Below are 21,354 nucleotides of genomic sequence, written 5' to 3'. Positions count from 1 at the left end.
CCAGGTTCTCTTTAGCATATGCAAATTGCCAGCATTACTACTCTTGCACTTTGGGGATATTATTAAGAAAAGTTATTTAAACACAAGCACTGAGATATCATGATAGTCAACCTGATAACTAAGACAGCTACTAAGTGACTAATGGGATGGATGGGATGGAGAGGGAAAGCGAGAGATTTCATTATGCTATTCAGAACGGTGCTCAATTTAAAACATGTTTATTTCTGGAATTTTCCATTTAATGTTTTTGTACCTCAGTTTACTATGGGTAACAAATTGCAGAAAGCAAAACTGCAGATAAGGGAAGGGACTACTATATCCTTGCCAGAAACATTTAACTGGATTTTAATATGAGGAAACAATCAGGAAGATGCAGATGTAGGACATTCTACACCACTGGCCTGGCCTCTTCAGAAAAATCAATTGTATGTATTTTATGCCAAACTTCTTGAAGCATGTTAATGGTACTGTGGTTATTTAGGAGGAAAAGGCCTCTCTCTTAAACGTTGCTTAAGTATTTAGGGGTAGGGGCTTCCCTGGTGGCACAATGGTTAAGAATCCGCCTGCCAATGCAGGGGACACAGGTTTGAGCCCTGGTCCGGGAAGATCCCACGTGCTATGGAGCAACTAAGTTCGTGTGCCACAACTACTGAGCCTGTGCTCTAGGGCCCATGAGCCACAACTACTGAGCCCACGTGCCACAACTACTGAAGCCCACATGCCTAGAGCCCGTGCTCTGCAACAAGAGAAGCCACCACAATGAGAAGCCTGCGCACCCCAACAAAGAGTAGCCCCCGCTAGCCACAACTACAGAAAAGCCCAAGTGCAGCAACGAAGACCTGACACAGACAAAAATAAATAAATAAAATAAATTTATTTAAAAAAAAGTATTTAAGGGGCTTCCCTGGTGGCGCAGTGGCTGAGAGTCCGCCTGCCGATGCAGGGGACACGGGTTCGTGCCCTGGTCTGGGAGGATCCCACATGCCGCGGAGCGGCTGGGCCCGTGAGCCATGGCCGCTGAGCCTGCGCGTCCAGAGCCTGTGCTCCGCAACAGGAGAGGCCACAACAGTTAGAGGCCTGCGTACCGCATTAAAAAAAAAAAAAAAAAAAAAAAGCATTTAACGGGTAAAGTGTCACGTCTGGAACTCATTTTCAACTGATTGAGGAAAAAAAGTGTGTGTATATACTAGAACGAAACAAATGTAGCAAATCATTAATTGGTTTGAAATTTTTCAAAACAGAGTAGGGAAAGAAAAAGCTAGAGACCCCATTCTGTTAGGGTAGAAGCCCTAGCCATCATCAAGCTATGACTGTGTTCTAGCTCTACCTAAAAGTAGACCATATTGTTAGTTTCACATCTCTACTTCTTAAAAAGGGGGAAAGGGGGACGTTTTGGTAGGGAATCAGCCTTTTATAAAAGGTCATTTGTGTTAAATCTCACCAAAACTGATTTTTTTTTCCTTTTTTTGGCCACATCACGTGGCATGCACGATCTTATTTCCCCGACCAGGAATCGAACCCATGCCCCCTGCAGTGGAAGCACGAAGTCTAAACCACTGGACCGCCAGGGAAGTCCCCGATAACTGATTTTACTAACATTTCCTTACATGGCTTTAGGAGAGAAGACATCTAAATTTCAACCTACTATTAATCCAATTCGCCTGAGGCTGCAGTCTGAACTGTCTGTATTATAAGTCACTCAAACCTAAAACCTCTTTATCCAGCAGCTGGTTTCTATTATTACGGGGCTTCTAAAGTAAGACAGGATTTGTGTATTTTATTCTCTCAAGTAAACTTGGACTTCCCTGGTGGCGCAGTGGTTAAGAATCCGCCTGCCAACGCGGGGGTCACGGATTCAAGCCCTGGTCCAGGAAGATCCCACATGCTGCAGAGCAACTAAGCCCGTGCACCAGAGCCCTCGAGCCACAACTACTGAGCCTGCGTGCTGCAACTACTGAAGCCCATGCGCCTAGAGCCTGCGCTCCACAGCAATAAGAAGCCTGTGCACCGCAATGAAGAGTAGTCCCGGCTGGCCGCAACTAGACAGAAAGCCTGCACGCAGCAACAAAGACCCAATGCAGCCAAAAATAAATAAATAAATAAAATTACTTAAAAAAAAAACAAACCTCATTTACTCAGTTCTTTAAGCAGAAAGCCTCCAAATCTACCCCAGCAAAGTCTTCGACGTCCAAGGCTAATACTGTACTGCGAGGGAAGAACATGTAGGGAAAAAAAGAGGCACTAAGGGGCTGGCTATTATCAGCACATCCTCAAGACTATCTTAATGACCACTTTAAAACTTTATTTCACCCATTTTTGGGAAGGTACACAATTTGATCTATCCCCAAGGACATCCAATCCCCTAAGTCCAGGGTACTTGCTGGCCTGTCAGCAAGAAAATTCTATATAAATGACTTTTAATTTTTAGCTAATTTACCAGCCAGTGCACCCAAATATGTTTATGTAGCTGACTTTCATGTTGGGTGGTTTCCAGAGAATTGAAGCAGTTCTCTCAGCATATAACACGGAAACCAATGAAACCAACGACCCTATAATAGTTCTTTTTTTTTGCTTTTCAATGCAAACACATGAAACAATACCTAATTTCAGTTCAAACTCATTTCCCTTTTATTAAAGTCCAAGTTACATTACATGGTTTGGTACTCAACAAAGGAAAACTTGTTCAAATAAGGTAATATGTTTTCATCAGTATTTCCAGGTGATTGTTTACAATCAAGTAGCATTATCAATAAATCCTTAGGAAGCCCATCTGTAAGAGAAAACATGAAAAATTAGCTAGGAAATAAAGAAAAGGTAGAAATCTTACTAAAAATAACCTTTAGAGCAACAGCCCAAGAAAATCACTGTCTCTGTGTAGTCTCTTCTGCTCTTACTTAATCCTGCCTGCAATCAACACACCAGGTACTGCTTAGTTTTTTGTTGTCATACACCTGGTAATTATTGGGGTAGTCTTTTCCAATCAGAAGAGTGTTGGGGAGTTGCCCTCTTAAAAAAATTTTGAGTAAAAGAGTACAGTGTTACTGCTGCTACAAAATATCCTACATAACAAAGATCTTCTGGACTTCTTGGAATAATACTTGATAAATGAAAGCCTTTCCACGTTTTACAAAGATGTGCTATCTGGCTTCAGGGAGGAGGAGGAGGTGGTAGTGGCATAGGGGTGGACAAAGATAAAATTAAGACTCTTGCTCCAAAGCAAGCTGTGAAAAGAGACCTCAAAATTGGATTACAAAACCTCAGGCAGGGCTTCCCTGGTGGCGCTGTGGTTGAGTCTGCCTACCGATGCAGGGGACATGGGTTCGAGCCCTGGTCTGGGAAGATCCCACATGCCGCGGAGCAACTAAGCCCGTGAGCCACAACTACTGAGCCTGCGCGCCTGGAGCCTGTGCTCCGCAACAAGAGAGGCCGCGATAGTGAGAGGCCCACGCACCGCGATGAAGAGTGGACCCCGCTTGCTACAGCTAGAGAAAGCCCTCGCACAGAAACGAAGACCCAACACAGCCAAAAATTAATTAGTTAATTTAAAAAAAAAAAAGCTCCTTTAAAAAAACAAAAACAAAACCTCAGGCATTTTCTGCTCACTTTGTCAGCAGGAAGATTGAATATAGGGATTCTTTTTGAGTTCTAAGATTTTTTAAAAATTTAATTTAATTTAATTTATTTATTTATTGGCTGCGTTGGGCCTTTGTTTTTTTTTGTTAGATTCCATATATGTGTGTTAGCATACGGTATTTGTTTTTCTCTTTCTGACTTACTTCACTCTGTATGACAGACTCTCGGTCCATCCACCTCACTACAAATAACTCAATTTTGTTTCTTTTTATGGCTGACTAATACTTCATTGTATACAGGTGCCACATCTTCATCCATTTGTGTTGGGTCTTTGTTGCTGTGCATGGGCTTTCTCTAGCTGCAGCGAGCAGGGGCCACTCTTCATTATGGTGCAGACTTCTCTCTGCGGTGGCTTCCCTTGTTGCAGAGCATGGGCTCTAGGTGAGCGGGCTTCAGTAGTTGTGGCTCGCGGGCTCTAGAGCGCAGGTTCATTAGTTGTGGTGCACGGGCTTAGTTGCTCCACGGCATGTGGGATCTTCCCGAACCAGGGCTCAAACCCATGTCCCCTGCATTGGCAGGTGGATTCTTAATCAGTGCGCCACCAGGGAAGCCCTGATTTTTAAATGTTTATTAGGTGTGAAATTAGATGTTGACTAATGGTATCCTAACCTGGTTCTGTATCTTGTGAGGAGTCTGATACTAGCTCTTTAAATAATTTGGGGTCCACTTTTATTAAAACTTTTATAAGATAGTTTAGTTCCATCTTTTAAAAATAAGCTTCTTCTTACTCTTAGGAAGCAAACCCTCTACTTAAGCCTCATCATTTACCTCTGAGAAGTAAGAGTATGGCCTTAGTAAATGCCTCAGCACTGCAATGCAAAGGATGTGTGGCATAGTAAAAGCAATGGACTCTGGAGCCAGACTGCCTGGGTTTAAATGTGGGTTCCTCTACTAGTTGTATGACCTTGGACAATGTGCCTCAGTTTCCTCATCAGTAAAACGGTAAAATGGGAATAATTATAATAATAGTAAGTACCTCACAGGACTGTTTGAGGATTAAATGAGTTAATACTTATAAAGCTCAAAAAACAGTACCTGACACATAGTAAGAGTTATATACACTATGTGTGTTTGTTAAATAAAATAAATATATGACTTTTTACTTATATATTTTCTGTTTTACAAAGGATTTTCTGCGTACTGCTCACCACCCAGGCAATCCTGTGGCTCGTTTTATTACCTAATCTGTCTTTCCATAGAGGACAAGGTATCAAATAAGCTTTTATTATCAATGAATATTACTTAACTATCATATTCCAACATGGGCACACAAAAAACAGAATCATCAAATCAATAAAACCCTATTAAAAATAAACAGATGTATAAAAGCATGCATGATGAACACCTATGTAGATTACCTTTAGCTGGGGGAGGTTAAAGGGCTGGAATTAGGGAAGAGGTACAGAGAGGGCTTCAACTCTATGTGAAACATGTCATTTCTTGGGGGAGGGGGAAAACTAAAGCACACATGGCAAAAATAATAATACCTCAAAATCTGGGTGTGGTTACACTTATTCCCTATGCTATTCATTATGCTTGAAATATTTTATATAGATTTTAAAATAAGGCTTTTACTTGCCTTTACGCCAGTAAAAGAATAATTATGACAACTAGAAACAACAATTCTAGCTCCTTAAATTAATCATCATAGGTACTCTCTCAATCTCTAAGCTCACAGCCTCTAAAAAGGCCACGAAAAGGTCTTACTCTGAGAATACTGAAATGCCACTCACTCACCCCTCCCTGGATTCTTTCCTGCCCTTTTCAGGTATGTAGCTTACCCATGGGGTTTATACTTTGTCAAGGCCCAGTTCCTCTGGAGTGGAGATTCCCAGTTCATTTAAAGTTGGTCTAAGTTCCTGGATGACATAGGGGTAGATTTCCTTATGAGGTCCTGCTTTGTCCTGATGGCAAAGAAAATAGTCACATTTAGCTCTGAAAAGCTGTCTCTATTAACAAAATGAACTTGAAAATGCTTTTAATCACATATGCAGAGGCTAGTAGCAGAGAATACAAGTCACCTACTTTTAAGTTAACATATCTGTTCAAAAAAGACAGCAACTTGGGACTTCTCTGGTGGTGCAGTGGTTAAGAATCCGCCTGCTAATGCAGGGGACACATGGGTTTGAGCCCTGGTCCAGGAAGATCCCACATGTTGTGGAGCAACTAAGCCCGTGTGCCACAACTACTGAGCCTGCATTCTAGAGCCCACGAGTCACAACTACTGAGCCCACGCGCCACAACTACTGAAGCCCACACGCCTAGAGCCTGTGCTCTGCAACAATAGAAGCCACTGCAACGAGAAGCCCGCGGACCTCGACGAAGAGTAGCCCCCACTCGCTGCAACTAGAGAAAGCCCGCGCGCAGCAACGAAGACCCGACGCAGCCAAAAATAAAAAACAAAACAAAGGTAGGTTTTTAAGACACCTGGAGACTAACTAAGACAACTGGTCTAAACCCAAGGGAAAAAAACATTTTAAAGCCTTGAGTTACTGGAAAAGAAGGTGGTGATGACAGAATTTCGTGAAGGCAATTAAACATGCCTAGCAGGCAACAGTAATAATTAAATTATCACAGAAAAAAGTTTTTTGATTTGCCTCAATTTGAGACCCTAACTGAATTAACTACTGGTGCTGAATGGATTGATAGCCTACAGAACCCTTAATTATCTTACCCATTTTAGATAAAGTAATATCATACTTTCCCTCTTACAGACCTTGAATTTCTTTCTTATAGAACACAATGTCTTTTCACGGAGAGCCACACTTAGAGGATACTTATTTCCAAGGCAAGAGAGTTTTGATGAATACTCGCCATAACATATAATCACACCTATATTGTCATAATATTTGTTCCTCAGGGACAAATATTAAAAAAGTCAAATGAACTAAGACAATGCCAAGCTATTACTCTTCTGTCTTTAACAAACTCTAGGTCCCTTAGCTGTTTGCTAAATTATAAAATTCTTATTTAAAATTCCATGCACTAACTTGTTCATTACAGAAAAATTAGAAACTATAATCAAGTAAGAGGGAGGAGAATAAGTATATATCCTCTTACATTTTGATCATTCTCTCTATACTTTTTAATAAAATGGGGTCATACACTGCAAAAATTATTTCATAATTTCCCTCAGTTAATATACTATGAATATCTTTAATGTTAAACACATTTCTACAACATGAATAATAACCTCTTCTGGGAAGTCCCACCTTAAGAAACCACTAGCAACATTGAATTTCATATCACAAACAGCACAAAGATAAACTGTACACTCTTAATTATTTCCTTAAGGTAAATTCTCATATGGGATTGCTGAACAAATGGGTATCAAGCATAATTTTTAAGTCTCTGAATAAATTCTACCAAACCACCCTCCAAAAAGACGGTAACCGCAATGTACATTCCCTCTAGCTATATAAGAACTAATTTTAGGTATTTTAACAAACTCAGAAACACAGAATATGCTAATACCTAATCAACAGTCCACCTACTTCCAAAACATTGTTATTTTACTGACCTTAACAACCTCTAGGATGCGGACTGCACTAGCAAAATCATTTAAGCGTCTGCATGCCCGCAAAGCAGCATCAATGATTTTGGGTTCTGGAACCAGATCATAGCCAACAAGGGTGTTCATCCCTGTCAAATTAAAAAGAGGGGTCATATCAACCTGGTATATCCTCACTTAAACTATGAGTTAGTTATCTGTATTTTTATTGAACCATAGACATGTGATCTTGTCTGTTTGAGCCTCTATTCTCTTATCTCTAAAATGAGATAACTGGGAATTCCCAGGCTAGGGAGGACTGGTTAGGACTCAGCGGGTCCACTGCCAGGGTCCTGGGTTCGATCCCTGGTCAGGGAACTAAGATCCTGTAAGCTGCATGGTGCAGCCAAAAATAAAATATATTCTAGATAATGAGATCACAGTGGATCTTCCACAGTGAGTTAGTGAAAAGAACTATGCAGCAGCATGCAGACGGAAGGAAAAAAACCTCAAGAGTTTTCTTAAATGCAAACCCTGTTTTCAAAAGTAGCTGGTTTCTTTTCAAACAAGAGGGCCATTTTCAACTTATATCTTTAACTCTTAGTATGATGTATGTACTTTGATTGCTTTAAAATAGATCTGATTGGAAAATAATCTAAAAACCACCACAGAAATGCTTAAGGAGAGGTAATGAAGCCCAAATGAGGACATTAAGGAGATACAGAGAGCCATTAGCACACAATCAAAAACATTCAACCAGAAAATGACTGGGCATGATTCCTTTTGGCTCAGCACAAAATGATACATCATAAAATTTAAGATTCTCTTAATGGGAATGCAGAACTGCTGTTCTTTTTATTACTTCTACTCAAGATTATCCAATAAGAATTTCCCCAGCTGCAGCAAAATGGTGTCATTACATTCCTGCAGAAAAGTATGAAGCACTTAGGTTTCTTGCTTTTATTTATTTAAAAATATTTAAACAAAGGACACCAGTGACTGCAATGCTAGAATATAGTCATAAAGAATGAACTCTTGGTCTGAGATAAACTTCTTACACTTAGAACTAGTTACCTACCAGTCACTAGCCTGGTTATTATTAATGCTACTTACTTATGTTAAATGTGTACTTACAAATTTAGGATAAACAAGTTCTAGCTTATTCAGATCGGACTCTTATTCAGGGCAAGACAAATCATAACTGAGAATAAAAATAACAAAAATCCCAAACTATTACCAAGAGAGGAAGAGAACCAAATGACTACTTGCGTAAATTATCTAAAAATTACACAACTGTTAAATCTTGCTCACCCCGGCCTATCATTATAGCAGTGATGATTTTGTCCCCCAGGAGACATTTTTAGTTGTCACAACTGGGGGTGTGTGAGGGTGTTGGCATCTAGTGTGTAGAAACCAAGGATGCTGCTAAATATCCTACAATGCAAAGGACAGCCCTTGCAACAAAGAACTGTCTGGCCCAAAATGTCAACTGTGCCTCCTTTAAAACCCTGCTTTACAGGAAATACTTACTCTGGAAACTATAAACTTTCCTAATTGCAAGATGCATGACAATCCCCAGTTTGCATGATACAGTTGACCCTTGAACAACATGGGTTTGAACTGTACAGGCCCACTTACACATGGATTTTTTTCAATAAATACTACAGTGCTACATGATCCGAAGTTGGCTGAATCCATAGATGGAGAACCTTGGACACAGAACTGTGGATAAAGAGGACCAAGTGCAAAGTTATATGTGGATTTTCTATGTGGGGGTGTGTGTTGGTGTCCCTAACCCCCCAAGTTTTTCAAGGGTTAACTGTAGTTACTTTCAACAAAGTAGTGGAAGACTACATAGCAGTTCATAACTCTATACGAAAATAGACACATATGTCTATGTTCCAATTACCTTTACGCAATTCCCAAGCATCAATATCTGGCCTATTGAAGTATGTCACCCAGCGAGCATCAAACTCCTCATCTGTCTCATGTGACCCATGGGAGTAGCAGCGAATGGACTGGATAGCTATAGGGGAGAGAGAGCAAAAACTTCAATATATAGAAGTAGTACTTGACATATCTTGCCAATACATAAAGTTTTTTTCTTTTTTTGGTGTGTCTTAAAATACACATAACATAAAATTTACCATCTTAACCATTTCTAAATGTACAGTTCAGTGGTATTAAATACACTCAATGCATGAAGTTTTGACTCAGCTATGTATGTCATGGTAGGAAAATTATTCAGCAGGTCAAATGAAACAAATCTTATGTACTGATTTGAAAAAAATCTTAAAAATTAAGCACATTAAAGCAAGTAGAACAAAAAGTACTATGTGTGTACGTTCATGCTTTTATCCCACTAATGTGTAATGCTGGCATGTAATTGTTAACAGCGGTTATCTTTGAAAGGAAAAACTTTATTTCTTTATACACTTAGTTTTATGATAAGCAATTATTAATTCTTAATTTAAAATAATGTCCATTCTTGGGAATTCCCTGGCGGTCCAGTGCTTAGGACTCTGCGCTTTCACTGTCGAGGGCCCGGGTTCAATCCCTGGTCGGGGAACGAAGATCCCACAAGCCACTCGGTGTGGCCAAAAATAAAATAAAACAATGTCCATTCTAGTTCTTAAGCAAATTTATAAGATACACTTTCTTGATAAATTAAAAAAAAAACTTATGCTCTCCATTAAATTATATCCCAAAATAAATTATACATCCTGACAAAGCAATGGTAATTTAAAAATTGTTTTATCAAACTACAGCCCCTTCCTTGAAAATTCTAATTAAAAAAGTGACTTACACCCAATGGAAAAAAGTTTTACTAGATTTCTAAGAAGTGAGATTTATTAATATAACACTATCAAGAAAATAGGAAACACTTAGTATTCTGCTCTCAATCAATATACCCTTTCTAGTACCATATGAAAAGCCTTCCCATTTTTAGTTTCTGCCTATCAAATGGACAGTGAATTGGGAGTTAAGAAATCTGAATTCTATCTAAACAGCCTCTGAATGGAGCAGGAGGTGGGAAAAGGCATTTTTACCTTTGGGTTTTAGGAGGCAGCCGAGCCTAGTGGTCAGATGCTTCTAGGCTCTTCACTCTCCCACTGTTTGGCCCTGGTAAAATTAACTCAAGTTTTATATTCCTTATGTATAAAATGAGGATACTACTACCTTAGCAGAGTATGATGATTAAAAATGAAAGCAAGCTAACACTTTGCCCAGGGTTTAGTACTTTGTATGTAGGTACTCAATGAATGGTAGCTTTAAATTAATCCTTATCTAGAAATGTCTTAATTGATCTTCTATTTATGGAAATTCTAATTTATAGAAATAAAACATTCTTCAAATTGCATTTCTTGTTATACGAATTAGACAAGCTTGGTATAATTTCTAGTTATTTTTAAAGGCTTAACATACCAAAAATAACGCTTTAGCCCACTGTTACCAAAATTTGTAAACTACTTTTTTTAAAAACTAAACTTATTCCTAGCAGAATAAAGTGTAAGTATATAATCGAAGTATAAACTGTTTACCAGTTCCTTATCAAGTTAAATACACACCTACCATACCCAGTAATTCCACTTCTAAGTATTTACCCAAGAAAAATGAAGCATATAATTCTCTCCAACCACCCAGAAAAGCATTTCATGATAACAAATTTCTTTTGCTCACTGCTGGGCATGGGCATGGATTTCACTGGATGACCGCGGCTTTGTTTTGTTTTCTAACTATGAAAAAGATGGCTAGCAACTACAAATCCTAGACAGGGAGATCAATGGATCACCTTCGACAATTTGTTCACTTTCCTTCTGAGAGTCCCAAATTACAAACTGGTTGTATTCAAAAACAAAAAACAAAAACCCTGTATGAGACAAGTATTTAGAATACCAAGCAAGCACTGGGAACACACATAGCTTCCAGGTTGGGAAAAACATACTCTCCCACATGGTTTAAATTATATTCTTAATTCTAGTAATGGGCAGAGCAGGATCTATTCTTGTAGTTATTATGAACATGCTTAACATTTTGATTTTTAGGTAAACTATATAGGCATCTTTTCCCTCCCCCACACCACCCCTACTTAAGTACAGCATTTCCACCTAGTTTTGAGGCTTGTACGGTAAATTATTTTGGAAAACAATTACTCAGTGCTTTCATATAAACTAAAGATTCCAGAGTAGGGAAAAGGAAGCAACTGTAAAAAATTGGGACATTTCTAGGGCTACAATCTAAAAATCTATTTCTAACACTGCTTTCTGGCATTCAGTTAAGCAATCTTTTTTTAAAAAAGGGTTAACAATATATTTAGAAAAATTAAGGGGCTCATTAATCCCCTTCAATAACTAATCAGCTCAGACAAGGCTCAGAGAATGGACATTTTGGTGGTGGTGATTCTAGGAATAATGGAAAGAAGTGAATAATGTAGAGGGTACATGAACAAGCTCAAAGGCAGGGTTGCAGAGGTGTAAGGCTTAAGAGCAGTCATGAACCTTGGGGTCCAAAGGCTGGAAATCTATAAATGTGGGAGTGGTGCAGAAAAGGTTGGAAGGTAATAAAAAGTGCTACTTAAATTTAGCTCTGCACCAAGAAAGGAAAAGCGGAAACTCCTCCCACCTTTTCAGAACTATCAGGGTAAGGACAGGTGCCAGGATTGTGTAACTTTTAACGGTTGACTAGAGAATCTAACCATTATTCAAAACATTTAATTATGTAACTCAGCAGTTATTGGAAAACAATTCTGTTTCAAGTTGGAGACTTCTCCTGGGACCAAATATGGAATTTGGGTTGCTACTTACCTACAGCAAACTTGAGGCCCCTCAGGTAACCCCTCCAGAGCTCTTTCACTTGACCTTGGATAGCCTCATCCAAGAATCTTAGTCCTTTCTGACTTTTAATTGCATAAAACCTCTTCATCTCATATTGATAACAAACCTCACCTATAATATGCAAAAATGAAATGCACTATAAAAAAGCAAATATGTATTAAGCATTTGTGCCAGGAAAGGTGCTAAGAGTTACATTATCTCAGTTAAACCTCACAACTACTAAATATTATCCCAATTTTACAGATGAGACAACTGAGTCTTAAGGTTTAATTAATAAGTCCTTGGTCACACAGCTAGAAAGTAGCTGACACAAATGTAACCAAGACTGCCTCCTTGTGGCAAATATTTAGGTTTACAGGACAACACCTAAAATAAAGCTTTTTATGAATTATACTAAAGAGGGTGACTAGAATGCCTAGAAGATAAATCACTATGTCCAAACTTACTAAGAGTTTGAGTTCACATGTTTAAATATGCATGCTTAGGGGCCAAATTTCATAATGTCGCATATACTACCATCATGGACCAAAATCAAAGTGCAGTTACAATAATTAGAAGTTCCGTGCTGGACACAAAGTTTCCCGGAACACATATAAGGGGAAGGCAAAATAAGAGACAGCAATCAGCAGACCATTTCATACTCCAACAATCAGGCTTCTAACCGGAAGCCAAAAATAACGCTTCCCCATGTTTGTAGAAGCCAGTATTCCTGGGTCTGTGGTACCCAATTTTCGAAAGAGTAATATTCTTATCATAAGACCTATCAACAGTCAGGCTTTCTTCCAGACCTCAGGAAACAACCACACACGTCGATCTATCGTAAAAATGGAATAATCAGAACGTGGCACAGCAGTCTCTAAAAAGAACAGAATGGTCTGAGAAAGTGACACACAAAACGCTAACCGAGAAATGTCGGAAAAAACGGCTATACTGCGTTCCACACGGAAGTATAACGCATTCTCGGAAGACGCTGGGGGCGGCGGTGCCGGGGTCCCCGGAGGGACCACCCCCCCCCCCGCCCCTACCCTGAGCTCAATGTCACCTTCGCCGAAGCGCTGCAGGCCGGCGGTGGCCACTCCCAGTCAGGTGGCCGCGGGGTCAGCGCCGGGGCAAGGTCACGGCCCGGGGACCGAAGGGGTTCGGTGGGCGCTGGAGGTGCGCTGTGCCCCCTCCTTGGCGCCCACAGCAGGTCCACACTTGACCCGTCCGCGGTGCCCGCACCAGGAAGTCACGCCGAGGGAGGCCCCAGGGGCGCGCCCTCGAGTCCTCCAAAACTCGAGGCGGCGGAGAGAACGGCCAGCGGTCACCAGGTTCGGCCGCCGGCCCGCAGGGCAGGAGCTAGGCCTCTGGGCGAGCCTGCCCTCGCGTGGCAGCGGGGGCCCAGGTCACCGCAAGGACACGCGGGCGCGGACAGTGGCAGGCGGGGGCCTTACCGGCGGCGGGGCCGGGGGCCGGAGTGGGGTGCAGGAGGCCTCGAGGGCTGGTCCGGGCGACTGCGGCTGCTGCTACCGAGCAGCGGCGGACAGCGGCGCCTAGCATGACGGTGATGGCGGCGCGCAGGATAAGGCTGAGGAGAAGCCGGGTGTGAGCTCAAGACCGCTCGCGAGCTCGTGGGGGCCGGACACACGCACCGACGCACGGCGGGCGGAGCGTGAGGGCCCGCCCACTGCGGCGTTCGCGCCTTGGCGGAAGGGGGCACCACGCGGCCTCGGGCGGGCTACGGCGGCGCGCTCAGGACAATTTATTTCGGCCCCGCTCTCCGCCGACTCGCTGGTCCCATGGACTGCAGCGGCGATCGTGGAGCGAGGATGGAAGGAAGAAGGCGAAGAGCCGTCAGTGGACCGTAGCGTGGTTCAAGTCTGGCTCGGGAGGCGACTTTAGCACCTCAACATGGGAACAATAACAATAACAACGACAAATTATTATAAAAATACCTTCTTTGCTTTACCCCCCTGTTTGAGCCTAAAATAAGAGAACGAGTGGGACAGAACGACTGCTTACCTATAAGGGACCCTATTAGTAACTATTCTTATACCACAAACCCGCAAGCATTCAAAAAATGAGTCCAACCACTTGACGTTACAGAGAAAGAAACGGGCTCAGAAATTAGATTCCTTGCTGGCAATCGAGGCTCTTTTCACCTAATCCCCAGTCCCAGGACTCACCTGGATATTTCTGGTGAAAGGCCCTCCCCCAGTCCCTACAGGAGGCGGTTGATTAAATTCCAAGACTCTTAACGTCTAATCTGGCTTCACTAACTGCATTCTGACCTTGAGCTCCTGGGCAGTGAGACCACATTCTCCAGGCCTGAATTATCTCGGTGCCACAAGGAGTTAATGAGACAAGTCTCATTATCTCTTGTTATCCCTCATTCTCTATCCCTGGATCTGAGGAAAGAAAAGATGGACATTCACTCTCCACTTCCTGACTCTAGGCCCTGTCTCCAGGGTGTCAGTATTGGCCCTTCTCTGTTTCCTACCTAGCAGTGCTTTAGGGGGTATGAACCTGGCTGGGAAAATGATAAAAAAGCTTTTTTTCAAAGCACCTGGCCTCAACTTCTCCCACCAACCTAACGAAAGGACACCTGGGGAAGGTTTCGCCTCTTTGATTTCAATTAATATTCATCAAATCTCCAAGAGCTGGAAGCTCAGGATGAGGTCAGGACTCCCATAATTAAGAAAGCACTGGGAAAAGAATCTAGAAAGAAGTGGGTATATGTATATGTGTAAATATGTATATGTGTAACTGATTCACTTTGCTGTGCAGCAGAAGCTAACACAACACTGTAAATCAACTGTACTCCAATAAGAATTAAAAAAACAAAACAAAAAACTATAAAAACTTGAAAAAGAAAAAAAGAAAGCACTGGGCTGGGAGTTCCGTAGCAGTCCAGTGGTTAGGGCCCAGCGCCTTCACTGCCATGGCCTGGGTTCAGTCCCTGGTGGGGGAACTAAGATCCCTGAAGCCTTGCGCAGCCAAAAAAACAAAACAAAACAAAAAACCCACTGGGGTATATGGCAACTGAATCCCAACTGGTCTCTGCTGTCAGTCTCTCCACTTGGCCTACAGGACCTTAGATTGGCTACAGGAGTGTTGCGTGTTTTTGTTGTTGTTGTTTTCAGAAACAATTATGACCATAATTTATTATGTGCCACTGAATGCTACAAACTATTTATTATCCCATCTAAGCCTTATAACATTGTTGTGAGATAAGTATTTACCCCTATTTTATGGATGAAGAAATAGACTCAGAGGACATTGCCCAAGAATCACACAGCTGATAAACAGTAGTGCTTAGTTAGATTTGAGGCCAGTATTGTCTGACTCCAGAAATTTTCTTTCCCCACCACCCATAAAGGTAGGCTTTGCTGGCTTCCCAGCAAATTCTGAATCCCCTGCTACTTTGAGGGCAGTTCTAAGCCCTCATCACCTGTTTTAGGTTTGTTTTTGTTGCTGCATACCAATTTACCACAAACTAAGCAGCTTAAAACAATATCCATTTATTATTTCCCAGTTTCTGTAGGTCAGTTATGCCTTCATAGCATAACTGGTTTTCTACTCAGGGTCTTCTGACAAGACTGAAATCAAGATGTCAGCCAGGACTGTAGTCTCATCTGGAGCTCAGAGTCCTCTTCCAAGCTTGTTTAGGTTGTTGGCAGAATTCAGTTCCTTACAGTGGTAGGACTGAGTCCCCATTTTTTTCTTGCTGTCAGCCAAGGATCACTCTCAGCTCCTAGAGTCCACCCTCAGGGCCTTACCACATGGACCCTCCATAGACCCTCTCACAATACCACCACTTATTTCTTCAAACCAGCAGGAGAGTATCTCTGACACTTCACCCTCCTTTAAAGACCTCATCTAATCAGGTCAGGCACATCCAGCGTTATCTTTCTTTTGATTAATTCAAAGTAAATGGATTACTGGGTCCGTGAGCTACAACTACTGAAGCCTGTGTTCCTAGAGCCGGTGCTTTCTCTAGCTGCGGCAAGCGGGGGCTACTCTTCGTTGCTGTGAGCGGGCTTCTCATTGCGGTGGCTTCTCTCGTTGTGGAGCACGGGCTCTAGGCGCGCGGGCTTCAGTAGTTGTGGCACGCAGACTCAGTAGTTGTGGCTCACGGGCTCTAGAGCTCAGGCTCAGTAGTTGTGGCACAAGGGCTTAGTTGCTCTGAGGCATGTGGGATCTTCCCGGACCAGGGCTCAAACCCGTGTCCCCTGCTTTGACAGGCGGATTCTTAACTGCTGTGTCACCAGGGAAGTCCCAATAAATTTATAAATTTATATTAAAAAAAAGAATAACGATAGAACCTACTTAATAGGTTATTGGGAAGATTATATAAGATAATGCATATAAAATACTATGTCCTGGCTGGACATAGCTCAATAAATGGAGCTCAGTAAACGGTGAGTGTTGTATTCTTCTGTTGTAAATTATAGAAAGTTCCTTTCCCAAGGCATGGCAGGTTGTGAGACGAGGGACAAGGCATGGAGGTGGGGGGGGACAAACACACCATATAGATTACCTGGGAATCAGGGAGAAAGGGTGGCAGGAGCCTTCAAAGGTGATCCTGTGGGGGGCCACCATACAGTATGGGTAGGAGAGCTCTAATGGTACTTTTTCATAATTAATTAATTAATACTTATGTAATTTCCTAAATTATTTCTTTTATGATCAGAACATCATTAAAAGATATCATTTTTGATTGAGATATAACTCACATACCATAAAATTCATCCTTTTAAAGTGTATAATTCAGTGTTTTTTTGTATACTCACTATGTTTTATAAGCATTATCATTATCTAATTCCAGGACATTTGCATCACGCCAAAGAGAAACTCCATACCCGACGGCAGTCACTCCCCATTCCCCCTACCCCACCAGCCCTAGGCAACCACTAATCTACTTTCTGTCTCTATGGATTTGCCTATGCTGTACATTTCATATAAATATGAATGTTATTTCGTCTGGTTTCTTTCACTTAGCATAATGTTTTCAGGGTTCCTCCATGTTGTAATCAGTACTTCATTCCTTTTTATGGCAGAATTATACTCCATCATATGGATATTCCACATTTTGTTTGCCTATTCATCAGTTTATGGACATTTGAGCTATTTCCACTTTTTGGCTATTATGAATAAGGCTGCTGCGAACATTTGCGGACATGTTTTTGTGTGGACACGTGTTCCATTATTTTGGATATATATCTAGGAGTATTATATGGGTTATAAGGTAAGTCTATGTTTAACTTTTTGAGGAACCGCCAAGCTGCTCCAAAGCAGCCTACATCATTTTACATTCCTGCCAGCAATGTAGGAGGTTCCATGTTTTCCACATCCTTATAATTTTTTTTTTTAAACAAAGCTGAGTTTTTGTAGCTGTCTGAACTGAGCCCCACACCCCCAGTTTCCAATCAGGAAACAGAGCCCAGGGCAGGGGTACTTTGTGTTCTGAGTTCATTAGCTGCTCTCCTAAAGGTTTCTTCCTGTGTCCCCCAGCTCCTTGAGCCAAGAGACTCTCTTTTCCAGCACCAGCTGTAGGGGGCAGCTCTCAACAGTTCTTCAACAGTTGAGTTTCTCTCCATGGCTGAATGGGAAGGGAAAGAGAAGGGGATTTAGCTTTGGGTCTCTTACCAGTGGGAGTGCCACTTCTTCTATATATTATCTCAGGGACTAGGCAACCTTGATTAATCATCAAAATCACCTGAGGATCTAATTGAACTGCCCATTTCCAGGTCCTTCCTGGGATATTCTGATCCCGTTGCTTTGGAGTTCAACCCCGGCAATCTGTATTTTTTAAAAATTGAGGTATAATTAACATATAACATGCAATCTATATTTTTAACAAGTGCCCTAGGTGATTCTGATGATGAATGATTGGGAAGCCTGGTATTGTCCCCACAGCGATCTGTCCCATTTTGTAGATGAGAAAGCTGAGGCTCAGAGAAGAATTAACTTGCTCCAGATCAGAGTCAGCCTCATTTCCTGCAAAGCCTGTTCAATATGACACCAGGCTTCATATTTACTAGCAGAAACCTGCAGAGACCCTCTGTCCATGCAAGACTGGACCTTGGCAAACACCCCATATTCTTTTTCCCTATTCCCACTGAAGGTGGTGGGAATACCTATTGTATTAGTTTCTTAGGGCTGCTTTAGCAAAGTAACACAGGCTGGGTGACTTAAAACAACAGAAATGTATTGTCTCATAGTTCTGGAAGCTAGAAGTCCAAAATCAAGATGTCTGCAGGACCATGCTCTCTCTGAAGGCTCTAGGGAAGACTCCATTCTGTACCTTTTTCTTACCTTCTGTTGTTCGCTGGCGACCTTTGGCATTCCTTGTTTTGCAGCTGCATAAACTCCAATCTCTGCCTCCAACTTCACATGCCATTCTTCCCTCTACGTGTCTGTCTCTGTTTCTTCTCCTCTTTTTTTTTTTTTTTTGCGGTATGCGGGCCTCTCTCTGCTGTGGCCTCTCCCGTTGCGGAGCACAGGCTCTGGACGCGCAGGCTCAGCGGCCATGGCTCGTGGGCCCAGCCACTCCGCGGCATGTGGGATCCTGCCGGACCGGGGCACGAACCCGCGTCCCCTGCATCAGCAGGCGGACTCCCAACCACTGAGCCACCAGGGAAAACCCCCCCTTCTCCTCTTCTTATAAGGATATATTGGATTAAGGACTCGTCCTACTTCAGAATGACCTCACCTTACATATTAATTACATCTGCAAAGACCCTATTTCCAAATAAGGTCACATTAACAGGTATCAGGGGTTAAGCCTTCAAAATACCTTTCGGAAGGACACAGTTCAACTCGCAGTATCTATAATAGTCAGCAGATGTCAGAATCCTCAAGTTTGATATCACCATGGTGACCCTTAGCTTCTTCAAAGAGAAGGTAAAACCCAAGGGCCCAGACGGTGGGGACAGGGGATAAGCAGTGGTGGGGAAAAGGGGAACATTGGGTCACTGTTTATGGCGCTGGACAGTTGAGGACTTTGATGTGGCATCCGAACAGTTCAGAAATCTGGTTCAGCCAGTCTTTACTCACTCAGTCAACAGCTCTCTGTGGGCTTCCTGTGTTCCAAGATCTGGGTAGGGAGCAAGGCAGGCAGGATCCATTCAATCATGGCTTATGGTTTACTGGGGTGACTGACAACCAGAGGTTCACAATAATGAGGGCACAATTATAAACTAAGGTCTGTGCTCTGACAGGAAGAAACCTGGTGTCACCAAGGAGACCTTCCTGTGACTATATTTCCTCCTTCTTTTTCTTCAATTGCCCTTCTCTCTGGGAGACCTGTAGGTATTTCAACATCTCAGTGAAATAGAGGGGACTAGAGAGTCCCTAGTGGCTAGTATGGGTATAGCAATGATCCAAACTGCAGAACTATGGAGTAGGGGCAGGGACATGAAGGGAGCGGGTAAGGAGATGGGTGTGACAGGGTGGGAGTGTCTGACCCAGGTCTTCCCCCAACTGTACAGTGAACATGCCCTGGCACATTCATGGGCAGTGGACAAGAGCTTCTAAAGCTTTTACCAATTTAAAGCTGTGGACCCCCCTACCTCACTCCCCTTCCCCACCAAAATCCATCTATTGTTTGATGCCAGGAAGGCAGGCTAAGTCCTGGCCAAGCTAGGGTTAAAGCCACAAGGAGAAACCCTTCTCTATCCTGGCTGTAATGGCAGTGAAATCCTACCTAGCCTGGGTAGCTCTCATATCTGTCCCCATCTCTGTCCCCACTCCCACTGTCCCATCTCCTACCTCCCTGCAGTATATGGAATGCAGTCAGGCCCCTTCCAATCCACCTCCCACCTACACAGGTGCCAGAGGGACCCTTCTCAAACATCAGTCAGACCAGGGCACTCCCTGGCTTCCACTCCCTGCCCCCTCCCCTTCATTCAGGGAGGCTCCTTGTGACCCAGCTCCCACCTGGTATTCCAGTCCCACCTGCCTCTTGCCATGCTTCCTTCAGACACTTGTGGCTGCCTCAACACCAGACAAGCATCACCTCTCTGCGTTCTGCCTGGAATTCCCTGTCCAGTCCTGTCCAGCTGGCTAATTCCTTCTGATCACTGGGGAACCGGCTCCATCAACACCTCTGAGCGAATTAAATGCCTCTTCTCAGAGCTCCCTTCTCCCGCTATCACTGCATTGTGCTGTAACTTTCTTTTTTCTCTCTCCTAGACTGGGACATCGTTGCGGCAGAAACAATGTCTGATTATTCTGATTCTTCCACCCCAGTCCCACCCTGGGCCTCGACTGAGGCTTGGCATAATAAGGAAGTCCCCCGAGGTCCAGCTGGCGGTCCGCGGCCCGTCTGACCACACGCTCTGGCCTTGGATGATACACATTTATGTTCCCCAATGGATTTTGCCTGTGTGACGGGACAGTTTTGTGGGTGTGAGTTTTCACTGTCACCCCTAGCCTGGAGGTGCCCCAAGGCAGGGCCCAGGAAGCTCTTGGTTAGAGGCCACTATTGGAAAGATGAGGTCTCACGGTTGTGGTGGTGGTAGTGGGGTTTCCCACTCCCTCCCATTCTGCCACTAGTCAGTTCTCAAAGTGAGCGTCTCTTGAGATGCTCCCCTTGCCACTCCTTGCCTTACTCCAGCACTTCTCAGGTTCCCACCTTAGCCTTGGGCGTGGGGATGTATAGGGATATCTGTCACCTTCCTTTGGAGCCTGCTCCTGGGTCAGCAGGGCCAGAGGGTCCAGTAAAGCAGGGGTGGGGAGCTCACAGGTGCTGGGTTCCATTGGCACCCATGAGCACCTATCAAAATCCTGGGAACTGAAGCTGCTGGGGTAGAGTAGAGGTGCACAAAAGAAAGCCAGTTTCATAACCTGCTTTCTAGCATGGGGGCAGAAACAGCCCACATGTGAACAGGTTAACGCTCTGAAGGTTGGGAAACAACATGAAGGGGACTTACCTGACCCAAGGCATCAAAAGAGAAAGTCTCTTCTTGCATAGTCCTGGTGACCCGGCAATCAGGACTTCAGACACTGGTGGTCTTGGAAAGTTGGCCATTTTCCAGAACCAAGACCAGTCTCTCTTAAGATCCTACCATGCAGGACCTCTTCCAAGTTTTATCATGTACTTTAGATGCAGACGCCCAGTGCCAGCCCAGGGCACCTTAGCTGTCAGGATAGTTTACGTTCTCTCCACACTTCTTGGGCCACCACTGAGAGTCAGACAAGCACACACAAACCCCTTGGCCCTCCTAGGGACTTATCAAGAACAAGAAATTGGGGAGGGCAACCAGTGTCAGAATCTGTATGGCAGGGCTCTCTGATCCAAAGCTGAAGCCGAGATAGGGGGGTGGGGGTGGACTCCCCAAAGAGCCCCTTCTGTCAACTGCAGAAACCTACCTCTTGTTACCAGCAGGATTTATTTCAGGTTTCTGCCTACCA

General features: G+C 43.2%; 1 protein-coding gene across 3 annotated transcripts; it reads right to left on the bottom strand.

Annotated features, from left to right (window-relative positions):
• Positions 1 to 2,604: 2,604 nt before the first annotated feature.
• Positions 2,605 to 13,604, bottom strand: LOC101289495 (cytochrome c oxidase subunit 5A, mitochondrial). Of its 3 annotated transcripts, none has more exons than XM_033440094.2 (6): positions 13,392 to 13,588; positions 11,929 to 12,069; positions 9,033 to 9,149; positions 7,154 to 7,275; positions 5,415 to 5,537; positions 2,605 to 2,770 (listed from the first exon to the last, which is right to left on the bottom strand). In XM_033440094.2, the coding sequence occupies exons 1-5, from the start codon at positions 13,495 to 13,497 to the stop codon at positions 5,424 to 5,426; spliced, it is 600 nt and encodes a 199-aa protein (XP_033295985.1). In that variant the 5' UTR covers positions 13,498 to 13,588; the 3' UTR covers positions 2,605 to 2,770; positions 5,415 to 5,423. The 3 variants fall into 3 exon arrangements, with proteins under 3 accessions (XP_033295985.1, XP_033295986.1, XP_004276367.1); XM_033440095.2 differs by lacking the exon at positions 13,392 to 13,588 and adding an exon at positions 13,001 to 13,379; XM_004276319.2 differs by lacking the exon at positions 11,929 to 12,069 and having other exon boundaries at positions 13,392 to 13,604.
• Between the last annotated feature and the right edge of the window lie 7,750 nt (positions 13,605 to 21,354).

This window comes from Orcinus orca, chromosome 2 (assembly GCF_937001465.1).
Source record: "Orcinus orca chromosome 2, mOrcOrc1.1, whole genome shotgun sequence".
NCBI lineage: Eukaryota > Metazoa > Chordata > Mammalia > Artiodactyla > Delphinidae > Orcinus > Orcinus orca.
The sequence above is the reverse complement of the archived record's forward strand: the minus strand, read 5'-3'. Positions and strand labels throughout refer to the sequence as shown.

Excerpts from the sequence above, each read along its gene's own strand:
- LOC101289495 (XM_033440094.2), bottom strand. The coding sequence starts at position 13,497 with ATGCTAGGCGCCGCTGTCCGCCGCTGCTCGGTAGCAGCAGCCGCAGTC. Across the intron at positions 9,150-11,928 it reads GGGCCTCAAGTTTGCTGTAG|CTATCCAGTCCATTCGCTGC; the intron begins GTAAGTAGCAAC and ends TCTCCCCTATAG. Across the intron at positions 7,276-9,032 it reads TGCTTGGGAATTGCGTAAAG|GGATGAACACCCTTGTTGGC; the intron begins GTAATTGGAACA and ends TTAATTTGACAG.